We start from the raw sequence: 20,000 nt of genomic DNA, 5'->3' as shown, positions 1-20,000 counted from the left end.
AATGGCTTTGGGCTTAAAATTATCTCAAGCAAGAGCCCAACCTTTCCGTTACGTCAGATGTGGTCATACCTGCTCTCGTACACCACTGACCTCTTCTAAAGGGACACTTTCAAAGACAAATGTAGTGTTGGTGCTGAATGAAAGTGGTTATGAGTAGGAAGTAAAGATCTTTTCCGTATACAGATAAAAGTGTAAAGATAGAGTATAATTATCAGAGAGATTTTAGCCATACTGGAATTATTAGGCCAGTCTTCTGAAAAGTATCATGAGAATATTAACTCATGTTATTAACTCATGAAAGCTGAGAGTCCAGGTTTTTTTCTCAGCTCAAAGTCTACGAGTCGTTTGTATTCTTTCAGAATGTATAGTATATGCTGTGTAAAATGTATTTATAGAAGTAATTTTGTGGGCATGATAATAGGGAAAACAGTACTTGATTAGAAAAATAACGTAGAATTTCAGTGCACATTTATAAGTAATGTGAATATTATTTTCCAAAAGAAGCGGTATAAAATTTTCACAGCCAGTCAATTCTTTTTGCAGTCATACTGCTAGTAAAAACAGAGACAAGTCAGCTACAGAAAATCTGTTAGGTTGCTATCAGTACAGTTAATTAGAACTTCAGATTTTGTGAAAGGATAAATCCAAGGTCTGAACTTGTGTGGCAGGCTTGAGGAAGTGTTGTGTTTTGGTTTTTTTTAATTGCTGGGAAAGGGTAGAAATAAGTCTCGGGTCTTGCAGTTCTTTCTTCTATACGCCGAGATCGTTTTTCGGAGCTACCTTGCCCTTGGTTGCCTGCTTGGTGCTGGAGCCGCGGGGCTCGCTGGACGTGCCAGACCCAAGCCGCCGCTGCTCTGGCGAGGGGTGGCTGTGAGAGGAACTGGGGAGGGGGTTTGGCAGCATTAAATGCAGTTTGGCAGTTGGCCCCGGTATTGCAGGGTTCCCCTGTTTCTTAAGCTCTGAAGAGAAATCATCAAAGTGAGGGAGATGGCTGAGACATCCCTTACTGAAGAGGCTTTAGTATTTTTCTTGGAACTCGATTCTGTTCTTTTTGCAAGAAAAGAAAATAGTTTTATTTAACAAACTACTGAGGCATTTATTCTTTTATTAATCAATTTTTGCAGTACAAAAACTTTGACCATATTGCTGGAAGTGCGATTGTTTAAATTTAGTTTGATTAAATGACTATACCTCACTGACAAGTCGTATAACCAATTCAAATTCTGCATAACTTTTCTTGGTGTAATTCAGCCCTAGGATTATTTATCATAGATCATTTTCTCAAGGCTGTGCTTTTCAATCCCATGCCTTTTTGCTTATAATAGTAAGTTAGAGGGGGTAACATGCAGGTCGGAGCAGCTTTGCAGTTCTTGCAGTGGCTTGCGATCAGGATGCTCCGGACAGACATGGGCATCGCAGCCCGGTGCCCAGTGTCTGTCCCTTACGGCGCGGGCACGGTGGATGGGACGGTGCCTGAGTGTCCAGGCGGTCCATGTGATGTCCCCGTCCAAGTGGGGTGTGACTTGTTCTTTGAGCCTCGCCGAATAGTGCAGATGTCTTTCTGAGTATAAGGAAACTTTGGTTTAGGGGGCAAGTTTAGTGACTGATGCTGATAATGAAATCACCTGGTAGAGGGAATAAAATCCCATCTTCATGAGCAGCCTCACTGCTACATCATTTTCCATCTCTCTGATGGTTTTTAAATTGAGGGGGAAAAAGCTGTTGTGATAGTGTCACTAAACACTGCAGAACATATTTGCATATCAAAACCTTCCTAGATAGGAAATTCCAGTTAATAATAATTTGGAGAAAAACCTGTAGTAAAACTTGAACATATTAACTATTAAGAGTTTAATTTGAGCTCTGGGGGAAATGATCTATCTAGATAGGCACAGTAAAAATGATGAGATTTCAGGCAAGTTTTACAGATGATTTTCTCTTTTCTTTTTAAGAATAATCGAGTCATTTTAATGATAAGCCTTGCTTGGCGTCTTTGAATGGACTGCATGTAATTCGTTGTAGCTTCCACTTTGAAATGTTTTGACAGAAAATGTATCGTTTGGCTCTTAAATTTTTTTTTATTGCATCTGCCTTTAATATTTGTTCATTTTCTGCAGCGTGCAACTTTGCTACTTTACCTTAGGTCAAATTCCAGATACAGCTCTGTTTTCTTTGTTATCTCGATTGTTTCCTTCAGGATGAGGGAGAATAATTGCACAGAACATCTTTTCCAAGCAGCTGGAGTCAAGTTCCAGCTGACTGCAGCACCTGTGAGGAGGGTACCTCTGCCTCGGGGCTGCGCGGTGCCATGCCAGCCGGGGCTGCGCGGCGAGGATGCGCTCCAGAGTGCACGGGCTCCTCGTCGCAGCGCTGCTGCCCTTCTGTGAGCTTCAGATGGCAATAGTGCCAGTGAATGCAAAGTGTCTGGTTTAGACTAATTAGAGGGATGATTTGTGAAACGCTGGCTATTTATTTAATTAATCACCAGCACAAAGCTATAAAACCCATATTTTAAAAATCCCTGTTAGTTTGCCATGTGGTTAATAGATTGTGGCACATTAAAAAGTGACACGGTGATGTATTAAAAATGTTCCACCTAAGGTTGGCTAATGTCCTCGAGGAACTTAAGCTGTCTGCTTTATGCAACAGAAGCATAGGATTAGAGGCTGATCTGTTTAAGTATTGAATATTTCTGAAAACATTTATCTCTTGTATAGCATCTGTTCATTAAAATATATCGTGGCGTCTTTCTTAATGTACAAATAATGTTTATAGTGTCGTTTTAATTATAAGTTTTTGTTGCGTTTTGTTATTACAAAGAATAACTCTATTCCTCAGTATTAAATTGTAATGTTTATTACTAAGTAAAATAGAAATAATTCTTCTAAAGTAGGCCATTCCTTCTCTTTTCTACACGGAAACTAAGGATAGTTTCCCGTAATGAATGTCTTTTTGTTGCAGCTATAGCAATTGTGTTTTGATAAATCTGAACATGCGTTTTCATTCTTCAGCAGAACTATTGGAACTGAATAGATCAGAGTTTAACATCCACGGGTAGCTCCATGCCATCGCCGTTGGTGTGAAATCCAGCCCTCTGGAGAAAGGCAGCTCCAGGGCCGGTGTTTGGCTTCGGCTCGGCGGGTACTGACCTGCTGCATGGGAGGAGCCCTCCTGCCTGGCCAGGCGCCGCTTGAGCCCGGCTGGGTCCGTCTGTCCTGAAACTGGTACCTGTGTGAAAGTAGATGAGGCCTGGGCTGTTAAGGGCACGGACTCGGTGTTTCTCCCTCCATTCCAAAAATGATTTGTCAGAAAAAAGTGCTAACGAGAAATCATATTCATAACACTTCAAGTAAAACAGCTTTCAATTTAAAGTGAGTTGTATAAATGATGCATGTTAATATGATTGAAATATGCTGTTCCAAGAATTGTATGTCTTATTCTTTGCTCAAGACTTACATAGTTTTATTAATTGTGGGAGTGAATGCCAAGAAAGATCAGGCAGTAATTTGGGATACCTGATTATGGGGTTATATATGTAAATCCTAGTTTTGAGGTGCACATAAAAATTTGTTCAGGTGGAAGCGTGGAAGGAAACTGTCCAGCTCTGGAGGTTATGTTTCTCAGCTGTGTGTTGTATAATTAACTGGTACATTAGGAGGGGGGCTAGAATAAAACATGAGTATGTTAATGCAGCCTGGAGCTGATGTTGTAGTGATCATTGCAATGCAGATAACGCATTTCTCATAACTGCTGCTGCCTACTGGAGCCTTTGAAACATCTGGACCTTTAATTGAAAAATAGTGTGGTGCTATACAAAGCAGACATGCTAAGTGAAGTCAACAATTTAGAATAAAAAATAATAGTGTGTTATTTACCTTGTAGTTAAATATTCATATTTTGTTATGCTTTGTATAACAGGAAATTACTGGGTTAAATTTTTATGAACAGTGACAACGTGAATAAGATAAATTAAGTATTTAACAATGTTAATGGAATTTTACACTGTGATGTGCTAACTCTGCAGCACAAGCTAAGATGGTGCAAAGGAGAACCCTCTTCTCAGAAAGGAACAACTTGAAGCTTCAGTGAAAACCGGGGAGGACTGGCAGCCGTGCGCCAAATGTGGGGTAGTCGCCGGCTGCCGGTGTTGAGTCAGTTGTCCCAGTGGCCTCCCTGGTGATATTTTCCGTGAATGACTTCAGAATAACAGAAGTAATCATATGGCTGTAGTAACGAAAAATATCAATGCTGGCTTAACCACCTGATGAAATAAATATCATTCCTATTTTGCAATAGTAGGTGCCTTGGAGAATAAAAGGGGTAGAACTACCGTGTATTTTCATATGAACACTAAGACTTAGTGTTGTACCTCTGAATATTAATATAATACGCAACTGAACAGGCATTTTCTCCAGATCTGTTATAATACTGTCCAAATAAAATGAACAGAGCATGTTACAAATATTTGACCATCATATTATTTTAGATACTGTTCTATTCACGGCACCAAAATCTACTAGTTGCAGCTACGTGTTTCACTGCCGGGTAGAGTGGGTCTCGGATACGGAGGCTGATAAACGTGTTCATCATCCTGCTTTGCTGCCAGTGGGTTCGCTCTGAACCATATGCTGGCAGTGTCGTTATATTGCGCTACAGTGTGAGGGTTTCTGCCGCATGCTTATTGAAAGCATTTAAGATATTTGATCATTTAAACTTTAAGAAAAAAGTATATTTTTTAGAGAACCCTTTTTTTCCTACTTGGCCCCTCAGAAGCTGTTATGCTTATGAGTGAATATGACTGGCTGTTTTATTCCGACTTATTTTGGATGCAGAAATAATTGCTCTACTTTTTTTTTTTTAAGTCAAGAGCTTAGAAGATGATGCTTTTCAATGGTTGTCTTAGAAAAATATAATCCTTTGTATTGCCATAAACATCTGTGCTCTAATCTGTTAGACCTTTTGTTTGTGTTGTAAATGCTGAGTTAATATATTTCAATTTTTTCCCCTTCATGTATTTTCGATATATTGCTTAAATACATACGTGAGTAAGTTTATGTTTAGAAGGTGATTGCTGGATCACATAGTATATTAAAAACCCTGTCACCTAAACCAAAAAACATTTCACTGAGTTTAAAAGTGAGAGGACATCTTACATTTGGAAAAGGATAAGCATTTATTTCCATTTTGTGTAATGTTTAGCACTGTTTGCTGGGAGGTGAGTCAATGACTTGAATTAATTATAATTACTGAAGAGACATATACTGATTGAGCAAATAAAGTAGTAAGCTCATTCGTGCCAAGGCCATCTAATTAAATGCTAACTTTGGATAAGCTAGATGTGCGTGAAAGATTAATTTTAAGAGGTTTTTATGACTCCCACTAAATAATAATTCAGTGAAATCTTTGCGTTATATCATTAGAACATCTAATCTTAAAGCGATGTAACATTTAGTCACAGAACTCTCTTGTGCAGGAAGACGCAGTAAATTATTATTGTTGAAAATTAATCACTTTTCTCTAAGAAATGTTAATGGACTTTGTTTTAATTTTCTACTGTGGTGTGCAGTGAAGCAAATCAGAAGTGAGAAGGATACAGCATACACATTTTTCTCAATGACTATTTCATTAGCTCCCCATTATGCAGGTACTTCAGAACTATGTTTAGGAGTAAGTTGTCCTAGGGATGGACAGACTGTACCAAACTTCTGTATCATATAGAAGAATATTAGCGGTCCCACAGTAATCTATTCAAGATAGACGACATCTGGTATTGGAGGGAGGTATATATTTTCTCATTAAAAGTTGATTTTAAATCTTAGAAAGACTTCTTGTGTTGAAAGAACTGATAGACTTTAAATATGTATTTTTTTTCTTTTTTTTTAATTTAACATACTGTGTTTATATTTAAAGCATGTTAATTTTATTACAGGACACTATTTAATGATACAGATTTTTTTAAATTATATGTAGCTAGTGAAGATCACTCTACATGTAGTTTCCCTGTCATAGTTGTTGTAACCAATATTTATATAATTAAACACCACAAATTTATATATGTAAGTAAATACTCACAAATAAAATCCTAGAAGATCCATAGGAATTCATCATTTGAGTTGCCTGTCATATCCTTTGCTCATACTCTTGTGTCTAGAAGTACCAGCAACATATGTATCTGCTGGTGGTGCTACTTATGTTCTTGTAATTAGGTTGACTACTGTTATTGTATATCACTAAATATTGCTGTACTATGTTGTGGCTGTCTTTACTTTAGACAACATGAGAAGCATGGATTCACAGGAGCAGTAGTCTTAGATACCAAGTGATTTTTTCAGAAGAAATTTTATTAATGGGAGTAACTTTCCTAAGCTTAGCCACTGCTTGTTATCAAAGTGTATAAATATACATTGATCTGCTTAATTAAAATTATAAAAAAATAGAAAGCAGAAAGTTAGTGAATTCAGCAGACTGTACTTTTCAGCAGTGTCAAATAACGGACATAATTCTGTGCAGCTCTTGAATAGCAGCAGAAAAGAATAGCTGTAATGTGCCAAAGAGCTACGATGTGCCAACCACCAAGAATTCTGGCGCCAGTGATAGAGAAAAGAGAAATATAAAGAAATTAAGTGATTAGTTTATGTGCACACCACATTAGCAAGAATTTCGGAAATTGTATCCCTGGTTTTTTGCCTCTTCAAGCCTGTGTACACTGCACAGCCCACGTCTCCTCCAATGAATTGCAGATGGTGAAACAACATCTTTGCTTTGAGTGCAATGAAAATGCTATAGAAATAGCAAAGAGAAATTTTCATACGATCAGATTGTAGGAGAGCACTAGGTAGCCTTAGAATCCATTAATAAAAATACTAAGAAAATTTTCTATGATTTATTTTATGTTTTCCGTGTATCCAGTTACTCCTTGCTTCCTTAAAGAATTGGTGGAATATGACACTTCTAACAATAAAAGCTTAATGGAATCAGATTTGTGATTTCCTAGAAAATTAACGAGATATTTTGTCAATTTTATTCCAGACTTCATTTGTCAGAATATACAGTGTCCAGTGACAAGCTAAAAGAATTTTTTGACAAATTAACTATGCCACAGGTGACAGATCAGGAAAATGTTAATTTAACAGCCCCTTTATGCTTCCCAGATTTATTGGAGGCTATTAAGGAAACTCCAAATGGTAAGACCCCTGGCCCTGAATAGATTTTTCCATTGAATTTTATACAGGATCTATTAATAAAGTTTGATGCTGCCTTTTTTGAATATAGGTAATTGTACTGTATCTTCTGCATCTCCTCAGCATTTACAGTTGAAATACAGTTTTTAGTTGGGAGAAAAAAGTAATTATGCTTCCAGTAGTGTCTGTAATCTGGTTCTGAATGATTCCTCCTAAAGATGAGACTACAAGCACCGTATAAAACCCACAAGTTATTACTAGTTAAGTCCAGCATGGCTAGGTCTTTGACTCTCGGCCACTGAGAGTAATAATTGGATCCCTTTTATTCAGTCCTACCACCTACAAATCCTTACCTAATAAGCTTTGCACAGATAAGTAATTGAGCTCTCTGGGGCTTCCTACACAATTGGTATTTTGCAAGACCAGGTTGAGGATATAGATTCGTTCTGTCCTTTAGGCAGGTACCTGATGGTCTGGATTTCTAATGCTGGTTCGGAACAAATACAATCAATTTGCAATAAACACAGTGGAGGTTTCCTCCAGCCCCTCTGACTTGGTGACTGATCAATCTAAGCCTTGACCCATGTGTTTATAGGCCATACTAATGGTTCCTACCTAACATGACCATGAATGTTCTCATTAGTAATAGAAAGTCTAATTGGCTTCCAAATCTCAGGTTTCAGCCTCTCTAATATCTTATGGCAATCAGTTTTACAGCTCTTTTAATTAATAAAAATATTTCAGTCACTTTTTTAAAGAACTCGAGTATAATAGTGATGCTTTTTGAGCCATTTCCCAGTACTACTGCTGTTGATATTGCTCCCCTTGCTCAAAGAGCAGTTGGAATCCTAATACGTGTATGAATTACCCCTGGTTTAAGTCACCTGTCATCTTGATGTTCATGCTGAGTGTTTGTGAGTAAGAGAACCAGGATATCAGTAATGGAGGGAGTTCGGACAAGTAAGGTGGCAAAAATAGACTGGAGGAGGTAGAGGAGATTTAGAGATGGGGAAGAACAAAGGAAAGTTTATTTAAAAAAAACAACAAACACAAAGCAGTGGCACAGTGTAGGGCAAAGAAGAAAGAGAAGCACTGTGAAAGGTAGACCAAGGAAAGTTACCATCTCGTTTGTGATAGCTGTAAGATCAGGGTCTCTAGGATGTGTTTATTTTATAAATACATGTGTTTATTGGATTATGAGCTTCTAAAACAGCCTGTACTTGTAGTAGTGGCTAATGGAATAATCTAGTCTTTTTGGTTATTAGTTACAGTTCTTGGCTCGTTTGTCTGTTCTCTGGTTTTATGCAATGTGTATCAGTTGTAACCTTGGCATCGACTCTCACATCTGGTTGTCAATTTTTCTTGGATTTTCCATTATCAGGACTAAGCATTACTTATGATTCTGCCATCCTTGGTTTTAAATATGTAACTAACTTAGCATGCTAAGGAATCACATTAATTTCCATGATGACTGCTATTTACTCATTCAGATGCAAATGTGGTTGAAACCACAGGTCTCCCGTTTTGGCTGGTATCTCTGGTCATGACCATAACATCAGCGCTGCTCACTGCCTCCTGTGTGTTCGTACATTCCGCTGGTTAGTGTTTGCCCCTGGGCAAAGACAGGAATAGACTTTGAGACTGGTGATTCATTACCTGATACGAGCTTAATTCCCCTTAAAAATAAGTCCTGTAAGTAGGAAGGCAAGAGGAGAAAGAAAGAAAGAAAGAAAACAAAGAACCCTTATTTTTAAGCAGCTGTAGGTCCGTTGTGTTAATGATTTCCTTGGTGAGGTAAGGTCATGGGTATGAGTGATATCTCAGAGTCCCAGGCACGCTAGCTCACCCAAGGGCTTGTTAAGGCTTATCCAAACAAGGTGAAGGAATGTTCCGTATTCTGTTACAAATCTAGCATTTCCTTTTAAATGGGTAAAAACAATTTCTTCTTACCTTAAAAATACAGGAGGAGGATGAATCTCCACTATAAAAATGCTTCCTTAAAAAACAAATTCATTATATTTGGATGGATTTTAATAATACTTTTAGCTATGCTAGTATGAATAACTTTAATCTTGAAATTCCTATTATTTCTCTAATTTATAATCACACTGAAGGATCAAATGGTTTTTAACAATATATTGAAATTAGCACATGGCATTTAACTCCCTGTTTTATGCTCTCATTATAGATTTATAGTATTGAATCCTTTTATTCTGTTACTTTGGCATTCTGAGTGATTAATTCGAGTAATACCTTCTTCTCTCAAGGCCCAGAGAGAGAGATAGTTACATCAGGGTGCTTTTGAAGAGGAGATCAGGATGTACAATCTTTTGTCTGTTTAAAAGATAACTGGTTTAAAAATGCAGTCCTATCTGCAGTAGATTAATTTTTTTTTTCTTGTAATGCAAACTTTATAGACCTTTATGTTGCTATGTATTTTACGTTTTATTTAATTGTTAATCTCCACAGTGCCAAATAGTGTGGGGTTTTTTTTTAATACAGTACGTTCCAATAAAAAAAACAATGTTAGTTAATCCTTCCTAACTGTCTTCAAATAGTTCAAAATAGTTTAATGGCTCAGTTGTATGTGTGATTTTGTTCTTCTCTTGGCAAACCAAGGTCAAGCCTAAGGTTTGTTTTTAAACGTCATCTTAACCTCCACATGAGAGCGACGTTGAGTTTTGCCACAGTTCTCTGCTTGGGTTGTGTTACCTGGTTTGATTTCCCTTGGCTGAGCAGCCTGCGGTGGCTGGCTGGCTGTGACCTAAACTCTGCACTTACAGTCACCGTCTCTGAATTGTTGGCATTTGTAAGATTCAAGTTTAGGTCTCACTGGTGTGTATGTGTAGACCACTGCCAGCTGTGGTAGGTACCAGGGAGGGAGTGCTAGCAGTAGGAATAAGGCATGGTAAGTTGGTAGTTCTGTACGTGAGGGACGGGAGCTTTTCAAGTAATGGGAAGGAGCTACAGAAGAAAGCAGAAATGTAGAAACGGGGGTAATGCTAGTATTAAATGCTGATGGAAAAACAGTTTTGAAGTTTTAGGTAGGCTTGTCAGTTCTCTCTTCCTCTCCATCCCACCCTTTGGGGGATTTTTTGGATCCTGCAAGTTCATGGGATCTTGCAGTGGAGTTCAGACTCTTTATGGAAATCTGTGAAATCGTTGCCAAATATTTTATATAATTTTTACAGATACATTAAACAGCAGTGAAAGAATTGGAATTTAAACATTCAAACTTCTTCCAATTTTAAGTCATAGCAGTGTATTTTAATCTTTCTACTGAAAAGAATTCCATCCACACCAGATTTTGTATTAGCTCTGTCATACTTTTTTTTTTTTTTAATACTTTCTAATGAAATATATTTTCTCGACAGGGTCATGTTGGTACAACGGCAACCAAAAAAATTGATGTCTACCTCCCACTGCACACAAGCCAAGACAAACTACAGCCCATGACAGTTGTGACGATAGCAAATGCCAAGGTGCATGACCTGATTGGACTAATATGCTGGCAATATACAAGTGAGGGACGGGAACCAAAACTGAAGTAATGTTCTTTCTTTACTACCTCTTGATCTCTCATTTTCTTCTCTGCAGCCTTTTTGCATAATGAAATGGATTTCCATGTCAATGTTTTTATAGATAAATCTTAGAGAATCCACCTACACATTTATCAGTATTTCCTTTTGAGCAGTACACGTGCATCTATATCCATTTCTTTTCCAATTAAACTACTGTGTACTGTATAATGATAAGCATATGAAACCATGAGTCTGTAAATAAATCATAATTTCAAGACACTTTATGTAAAAATAATATAAATCTTACCTCTTTTCGTGTCATGGAGACATTTTTAATTTTGTGTCCCATCCATTTTTTTGGTAGTGTTTTTAATGGCTAAGATCACAAGGATGTCAAATAAAATCCAGAATTCATCTGTAACTCCCTCCCTTTTTTGTTCCGAGAGAAGGTACCTGGATTCTGACTCTGTTCTCTGCACGGTACCGGTTCCTCCTACAGATTCATAGAGAGAGGAGTCGCTGTACTGGGTGACAGTGTGTCTTGGAAGTACTGTTAGTGTTCTCCTGAAACCATGGAATACATTTTAGCCATAGCGAGTATGCCTGACAACAAGTCAGAATTCTGTCATAGAACTTCAGCATTATCATTTACTTGCTTTCTGCTGTCATTTTGCTGACGTAATGACTGTAATTCATTATACACATGTTAAAATATTTCTGGTTTTCTAAGAGTTGACAGGTATAGGGGCTAAAGGTGCTTTTCTTTCCAGGTTATCATCCTGGAGATACCACTAAAATACGGATATACAAATAAGGATCCTGAAAACAAAATAAATACCAGTTTTCTTTGAAATTGTGAATAAAATTGCATTCTTTAATTCAGAAATCTGCCTCATACAATAGTTTATAATTTCTACAAGACTTTGACCTCAGTCACGTTGGCTGTTTGCTGTAAAGAGCAGCATCTGTCTTGTCCTCAGAAATTTTAGCTTCAATTAATCAATGGATTTTTCAGTATCTTTGGTAATCATTACTTACGTCTTCATTGTGAAAGAATTCTGCCCGAACAGTTTCTGTGACTAAATAATGGATTGGATTTGCTGTGCTGGAGCACTAGTGTTGTTTAGTAAGAGTTGCTATTTTATCATGGTAGGTGATATAAGGTACATAAAACAGGTACTTCAAAGGCACTCATCTGAGCAAGTTTGGGTTTAAAACAGTTCTGTAAAATACTTCAGTTTGTGCTGGGTCATAGAACATAAAATAAGAACTTAAAATAGTTCATTATAGAGTTATTAGTAACAGATACTAGCGGGTGACTTTCCTGTTGCAAAGAAGGTTAGCAGGTTTTTTGGGGCTTTTTCTGTATGAGCCAATTTTCACTTTTTTGTTGTTCCTGGAATATTTGATGAATGGGGTTTTTTTTCCCCAGTACTGAACTTCACAGTTTGCTCTTCCAGCATTTTTCAGAAGTGTTTGAGGACTCAGTAGTCTTTTCTTGTTGTGGCACAGTTGTTAGGGGGAAAGGAAGGTGCTGAGAGATCGCTTGAACTGCTGTTCTTTAGGATTAGTTGATTTCCGTTTAGTAGATCTAGAGCAACACTGGAAAACAGCCCCTCTTGAAAATGGTTTCATGGATATTGTTGCCTTGGATATGGGATTTCCCTTAGCTCTTCTCAACAGACATATGAGGTGTTTTAGAGGTTAAACGCTTCAGTTTGATTTGTCATTTTTTTTACAGTGGAGAAGAAATATGAAATTATTTGCAGATGGTGCCATTTCATTTGCTGTTATTAATTTCTGTTCATTATATCCGAAGTTCAAAAAAGTGTCCTTTGTGTATGATTAGCTTGGTTTTTAACAAGTGAGACGCCACTAATGTCAATCGTTAGACACATGTATGTTTTTCAGGAGCACAGCACACCTCAAATGGAACAACGCCCATGAGTAGAGGTATTCCATGAAACATCATTGCCCACAGCAAAAGTCAGCAGTGGGAGGAAATGAATGTCACTGTCTGCCTTGAAGGATAAGATGTTATGATGTATCAGAGTGATCATGACCAAGGAGGCTGTCTAATATAATCAAATCTCAGGACAGAAATAATAAAATAAATAATGAAGGCATGAGTTCCCAAGAACAGGCTAACAGCAGCAATTGAGAATCTGGGTACAAATGCTCAGAGGAAGGGGCAGAGCCTCAAGATTCCAAGAAGTTTGTTTTCTTGCGTAGTTCTTAATTATTTCTCATGTCTCAATCATCTTTTTTTAACATTGCTGACTGCCAGTCCTATAGCAAGGATTGATTTAACTGTAAACCGATTCTCATCGTTTCCAAATAAGGGAAGAGCTTGTGTAGGTTGCATATTCTACTTTTGCTGTTTGCTCCTGATTTAGTCAGTTTAGAGTATAAAAAATAAAAATCAGGATCATTGTTACACTGTGCTAAAATACATATAGAGAATGTTTCAAATCTGATATATAACGCATGCAGAATGATAAATATACCTACCAGTAACACAATTTGAGAATAATGAGGAGGTTGTAGACTTTCTAATTAAGGGAAACAACCGCTCTGTCTTTAGGAAAAGCATATATTACTGCCTAATTCTTTTTCCTGCAAAGGTAGACGTAAGAGTCTGGAGTGAGTGAGTACTAGTTGACAGCTTTGAGAACATTTTGTATTCAGTTAGGCTGCCTTTTTTATTATAATTGTATTATATTTGTCTCCATTCAGTGTCTTGATATGAGGAACCACTGACAGTGTTAGCAGGCCGGTTCCTGGCTTCTTACGTATCAACTTTGGTCAGAACCCAGTGGACCATTTCCTTGCCAACCCCTGACAGATGTGCTGTAATGATTCTGCCTGCAAAAAATACACAAATTCCCTCCCTTGGAATAGATTAATAGTGAGATGCAAAATTCAAATAAACTTCCTATTTTTAGAAGTTAAGAATGCTATTACGTCTGTCAGCTGTTGTACTTAACTTTACGTTCTGTCCATAGCAAACTGGGATTCTCAAGACTTTGAACTTTGTAATTTGAAGCCTAAAGTTCAGGACTTTGGTCTCATCCTGGTGGAGGTTCAAAATGCAGAACAGTTTTTTACCCATTGGACTTGTTTTTTCGACAGATTGTGACTTAATCTGTGTTAACGTTCAGGAACCCACTCCATGTTTGAAGACATTTGTAAACCCTTTAATTTATGGGGTTTAACCAACATTGTATATTTTTACTGTAATTGGTGGAAGATAAGTTGCTATCACCACCACCTTTTCTGGGCACTTGGATTGCTTTGAGACCGTACTGAATGTGTTCTGTTGCCTGCATGCCTGTATGTCCCTCTAGCTTTAACGAGAATTATGCAAATGCATCAAGTACCAAATGAAAATGTTAACTTTATTTGTACAGAGCTTTAAGCGCGCACCAGGCTGCACATAGAAGAATTCTGTCAAATGAATAGGTTAGAAAATCAGCAGTGTAAAGCACAAACCACAGCTGTGGGAAGATGGGCACCGTGTGACTGTTCAGACTGGGAAGTCTCATAGCACGGGGTGACTTTTGAGTCACATTGAACTGGACAGAATGAGCATGCAGAGCTTAGTGTCAGTATTCCCCCAGCACAAGAAGGACATGGACCTGTTGGAGCAACTCCAGAGGAGGCCATGAAGACGATCCGAGGGCTGGAGCACCTCTCCTACAAAGACAGGCTGAGAGAGTTTGGGTTGTTCAGCCTGGAGAAGAGAAGGCTCCAGGGAGACCTTAGAGCAGCCTTCCAGTACCTAAAGTCAACCACAAGAAAGCTGGGGAGGGACTTTTTCCAAGGGCAGGGAGTGATGGGACAAGGGGCGATGGCTTTGAACTGGAAGAGGGAAGATTTAGATGAGATACGAGGAAGAAATTCTTCAGGGTGAGAGTGGTGAGGCAGTGGCAGAGGTTGCCCGGAGAAGCTGTGGATGCCCCATCCCTGGAAGTGTTCAAGGCCAGGTTGGATGGGGCTGTGAGCAACCTGGTCTGGTGGAAGGTGTCCCTGCCCACAGCAGGGGGGTTGGAATCAGATCATCTTTAAAGTCCCTCCCAACCAAACCATTCTATGATTCGTAGAAATCTAAATAGAATAAGAGAAGGACCTGAAAGTCGTGCCAGGCATTTCTCATTACATAAGCAGGATCAGCTGTATCTATATTACTTACAGCCTTTTTGTTTAGCTTGTTCCTAAAACACTGGCAACAATGCAAACCACTCAACCTCCTGACTGTAGGCTTTTATGGTTGTCAAAGCCCTCATGCTGTATGAATTATCTTCCCAGTGCTGCCTTTCACCAGTTTCCCTAAAAGTTGCTTAAGCACTCTTGAAGAAGTGAAAAATTAATTCTGCAGCAATATTCTGGTTCTGCATAACAGTCCAGAGACTCATGAAAGTTTCTTTGATAGTATTGCAGAATTTTCAAAATTCACAGTGATAAACATTGCTGGATTACCTTTTTGTAAGCAAATTTACAGGTTACGTTAATAGTAATGCATCATTATTACTTGTTTTATATAATAAATGTCTTAGTCGTGACAAGGTGCGTATAGATCACCTGGACTAAGCACTCTGAATAAAGCACAGTTGCAACCAAAGGTTTGTGAATTAATTGAGAAAATTGCAAATCAGGTAGTCAGTGAAATAATTCATTGTCACATCCAATCAATAAACTTTGTAAATCAACTCATTTAATTCAAAAAATGATCTATATAGATCAAGCGACCAATTAAACAATTAGCATACACTTTGCAATTAATTAATTCAAGCATCAATCATGCAATTAAAATTCTAAATTTAAACTGCAGAGTTTAGAAACACAGTGCCATGTGAACATTCAAGCTATACTTCATGGCTATGGAAAATGCCCGAATGCTGGCAAATTTACAGTAAGAAAGAATACTTATTTTCAGGTCAATAATTTAAATATTAACATTCAAAATAGATTTTAATGTTAGGAAAATATGATTAATACCTGTTTGGTTATATATAGGTAGTTGTTTCCCTATGGGCTTTCCTATGTGGAAAGAAAGAGGCTTGGATTTTTCTTTCATAATTTCTTCACACTGTATCTGTTTAAAACTTTCTGTGTTATTTAGTTCTACTTGGTAGTATATACTAATTTTTAACTGCTTTTAGTGACTGGACTTCTTAGAGGTTTAGAAAAGGTAGCTTTTTCTACTAATCATTGCTACTGTGTTGAACAGATTTCTTTACTTTCCCTGTATTTTATTACAGTGTTTACCTGCCTGAGAGCATTCCCTGCTTTTCAAGCCTACATTCAGTAAACTTTTTCACTGTTGCTTTATCTATGACAAAATAGATAGACATTGCTTGTTTGTCTTTAATTCTAAAATGTAATGGTCATATAAATAAATGATATTTCACAAATGGAGAAATATTACTTCCAGCTTTATGAAGTCATGAAACTTTTATAGACTTTAGTATATTTTAATCACTGTCGGTATTTTGCTTGCAGTTCAGTTAATGATGAAGTAAGGCTCACTGCTTTACTCTGAGGTTTTGGGATTTTTTTTCTATTAGCATGTGGTTATGGTAGCAAGATATGCTGGGACTTTGTTCGGACATATTTATAAACGTGCCATCAGTGGCTTTTAAGTATCTTACTCTGTAATAGGCATGTCTGCTGATTTGTTTTCTACAGCATTTAGTGACTGGTATTGATCGGCTGAACTGAATTGGTTGTCCAGCTTCCCTCCTGAATAAACTTTTTTGGTCCTTGTTTCAGTGACAACGTCAATGCCTACTGTCTCCATATTGCTGAGGATGATGGTGAGGTTGACACAGATTTTCCACCCTTGGATTCCAATGAGCCCATTCACAAGTTTGGCTTCAGCACTCTGGCACTGGTTGAAAAGTACTCTTCTCCCGGCCTGGCAGCAAAACAGTCGCTCTTTGTTCGCATGTAAGTATGGGTGCTAACTTTCTCAGTCACTGGGAAACATCCCTCTGTCCATGCCACATCCACGTCTTTTTTCTTCTCTACTTTTCTTCATCTGAACTTAGTGGAATTCAGGGGGCGTGTGCATTCGCGGTGCTCTGCAGACAATGCCCTGGTCTGGGGTCTGTCACGAGGCAGGTAGAAAAGTAAATGCTGCTGGCAACAGCTCGGGTGAGCCCATCATTGTGAGTCTAAAACTACGGAGAAGAAAACAAGCCCTTCTGCATGTGGTTAGTGGAGAACATTGAACTGTTGCACTACCGCTAGTAAATATTCGGAATTTACACAAAGTCTGAGCTCATAATCTTCATTTTGCTCCAGCCGTGCTGCTTATTTATGAAAAATATGTTCTGAATAATAACTGAAATAATGTATATAATAGCTTCGGAGAGTTAAAATTATAAAGTCAATCATAGAATTGTTACGGTTGGAAGAGACCTCAAAGATCATCAAGTCCGACCTTCTACCCAACGCCACCATGCCCACTAAACCCACTAACCATGTCTCGAAGCGCCACATCAAAAAGTTTCTTGAACACCTCCAGGGATGGTGAGTCCGCCACCTCTCTGGGGAGCCCGTTCCAATGCCTAATGACTCTTACAGTGAAGAAGTTCTTCCAAATATCCAACCTGAACCTCTCCTGGCGCAACTTGACGCCGTTTCCTCTTGTCCTATCACTGGTTACCAGGGAGAAGAGACCAACCCCCACCTCGCTACAACCTCCTTTCAGGTAGTTGTAGAGGGCGATCAGGTCTCCCCTCAGCCTCCTCTTCTCCAGGCTGAACAACCCCAGCTCCCTCAGCCGCTCCTCATAAGACTTGTTCTCCAGACTCTTGACCAGCTTTGTTGTTCTTTGTTGGGCACGCTCCAGCACCTCAAGGTCTTTGTTGTAGTGAGGGGCCCAAAACTGGACACAGTATTCGAGGTGCGGCCTCACCAGCGCTGAGTACAAAGGGATGATCACTTCTCTAGTCCTTCTGGCCACGCTGCTTCTGATACACGCCAGGATGCTGTTGGCCTTCTTGGCTACCTGGGCACACTGCCTTCTTGGCCACCTGAGCACACTGCCGGCTCATGTTCAGCCGGCTGTCGACCAGCACCCCCAGGTCTTTCTCTGCCGGGCAGCTTTCCAGCCACTCATCCCCAAGCCTGTAGCATTGCACAGGGTTGTTGTGACCCAAGTGCAGGACCCAGCACTTAGCTTTGTTGAACCTCGTACAGTTGGCCTCGGCCCATCGATCCAGCCTGTCCAGATCCCTCTGTAGAGCCTTCCTACCCTCCAGCAGATCAACACTCCCACCCAGCTTGGTGTCATCTGCAAACTGACTGAGGGTGCACTCAATCCCCTCGTCCATATCATCAATGTTAAACATATGTTTAACCATATCATCGTGTTAAACAGTACTGACCCCAACACTGAGCCCTGGGGAACATCACTGGTGACTGGCTGCTAACTGGATTTAACTTCATTCACCACCACTCTCTGGGCTCAGCCAGCCAGCCAGCCAGATTTTCACCCAGTGAAGGGTATGCCTGTCCAAGCCATGAGCTGCCATCTTCTCCAGGAGAATGCCGTGGGAGACAGTGTCAAAGGCCTTACTAACGTCCAGTTAGACCGCATCCACAGCCTTTCCCTCATCCACCAGCAGGTCACCTGGTCATAGAAGGAGATCAGGTTGGTCAAGCAGGACTTCCCTTTCATGAATCCATGCTGGCTGGACCTGATCCCCTGATTGTCCTGCAGACATGTTGGATATCCAGAGCCCTTTTCAACAGGTATTAAAAGCTGATCTTGCTAGTGACTTTTTAATTATTTTGGGAAAATGTATTGAATTTTAGCAGGAAAAAAGTGTACTCATGGTGTTTGGGTATTCCACATATGAGCGAATTCAAAATCTTCTTTCAAAGCCTGACAGTCAAAGTAGTAGATTTGCATTTTAAGTCTCGTTAGTGGACTGAAAAGCAAGTAATTTTAAATCCAAATAGTTGCAGAGTGCATTAGTAACAATGCAGTGATTGAGGAGAGGAATCAGCAGTAAATAAGCATGCCAGTTAGAATAGGACTGGACATACCACTCGAAAGTCCAGAAGAGTTTTGAAGAGCAAGACCCCATCTGCCACTGAAACGTGAAGCTGTCTGGTTTGTAGCTCAAGAAGAATGTGCTATATCATTATCAGTGAATTAGTGTTTGCATGATATAAACTGTGCTTGATCACTTTTAGTTTTCTTTATTTGTGAGTGAAAAATCTTTTAAACCATGAGAAGACCTTAATTACCGTAACTAAATATTAGTAGCATAAACCACTTCTTACTTGGGAAAAATATTTCATGTTTGGATCTCTTGAAACGAAAATTCTAATAGGGTTTTCCTGGTTATTGGACATTTTTTAATTTATAAAGAATTACTTAGATTTCATAACCATACAGCTGCTTCCCGTTTTGAATAATCAGACATTTTAAAAAAGAAAAATCTGACCTATTTAATTACATTTTTATATTCTTTATTGTGCACTGTGGTTCTTAGAGACATTCTAAGTGCACTACTGAAAGAAATTTTCAGAAATCCCACATGTATTTCCCAAAGGCCCATTCACTTTATTCCACTGCATTAGGTCATTCGAAAATAAAATATTCTGTCCACAGTATTTACAAATAAGTTATTCAAGATAAACGTACTCAGCTGTGCTGAACTGGATGCAGACAGGCAGAAGCTGATACGGGGAGGAAATAAAGCAGTCTTGCCAGTCGTATTACAAGGTCCATTTTTTGGTTTGTGCAGGTTACAGCTGCACAGCTGAGCCAGGCAACTGACTTTTCTGCCTGTGGAATTGCAGAATATTTAGTTCCTTCCACCTGACTGAAGAATGCTGCATATGTTACCTGAAAGAGCAAATATCTCTTTCACCTGCATGCACTTCTCTAGAGTCAATGAGATTGCCATGAATTTGATTTTTTTAATTTTATGATTCTGTGATTGTTTTATCTTCAAGATAATCCCGCATTTTCTGTATCCCCAGGAAAATACCAGCAGTTATATAGAAAGTTAGGTCCTAATTCCATGCAATCAAAAAGGATCACAAGTGTTTATTGCAGGTAGACCAGTTGCGAACACTGTATCATTAGAAGATTCTAAATTGTTAATGATTTCTCATCTGGAAAAAACCTCCTTTCTTCTCAACTGCCTCCTACCTAAATCCCCATTGCCTGTACTCAGTACATAAATAGGGATTAGTATTTAAATGCAGCGAACACATGTGGGCTCAGATTTTGGACGTTAGCTTGGAGGAGGTGGAACCAGTGTTCCCGTGTGGA

The 20,000-nt window shown here is 38.8% G+C and overlaps 1 protein-coding gene across 1 annotated transcript in view; it reads left to right on the top strand.

Moving 5' to 3' along the window:
• MAPKAP1 (mitogen-activated protein kinase associated protein 1) overlaps nucleotides 1–20,000 on the top strand; it is a gene marked incomplete at its 3' end in the record, with an annotated part of 83,265 nt that overhangs the window by 24,496 nt on the left and 38,769 nt on the right. Inside the window, exons 4-5 of the mRNA XM_009697278.1 lie at nucleotides 10,556–10,728; nucleotides 16,475–16,651. Coding sequence (XP_009695580.1) covers nucleotides 10,556–10,728; nucleotides 16,475–16,651 — 350 coding nt within the window. The remainder of the gene's footprint in view (nucleotides 1–10,555; nucleotides 10,729–16,474; nucleotides 16,652–20,000) is intronic.

This window comes from Cariama cristata, unplaced genomic scaffold (assembly GCF_000690535.1).
Source record: "Cariama cristata isolate BGI_N322 unplaced genomic scaffold, ASM69053v1 scaffold14050, whole genome shotgun sequence".
In the NCBI taxonomy this organism is placed as follows: Eukaryota; Metazoa; Chordata; class Aves; order Cariamiformes; family Cariamidae; genus Cariama; species Cariama cristata.
Note: the sequence above shows the minus strand (reverse complement) of the source record. Positions and strands in the feature narration are given on the sequence as shown.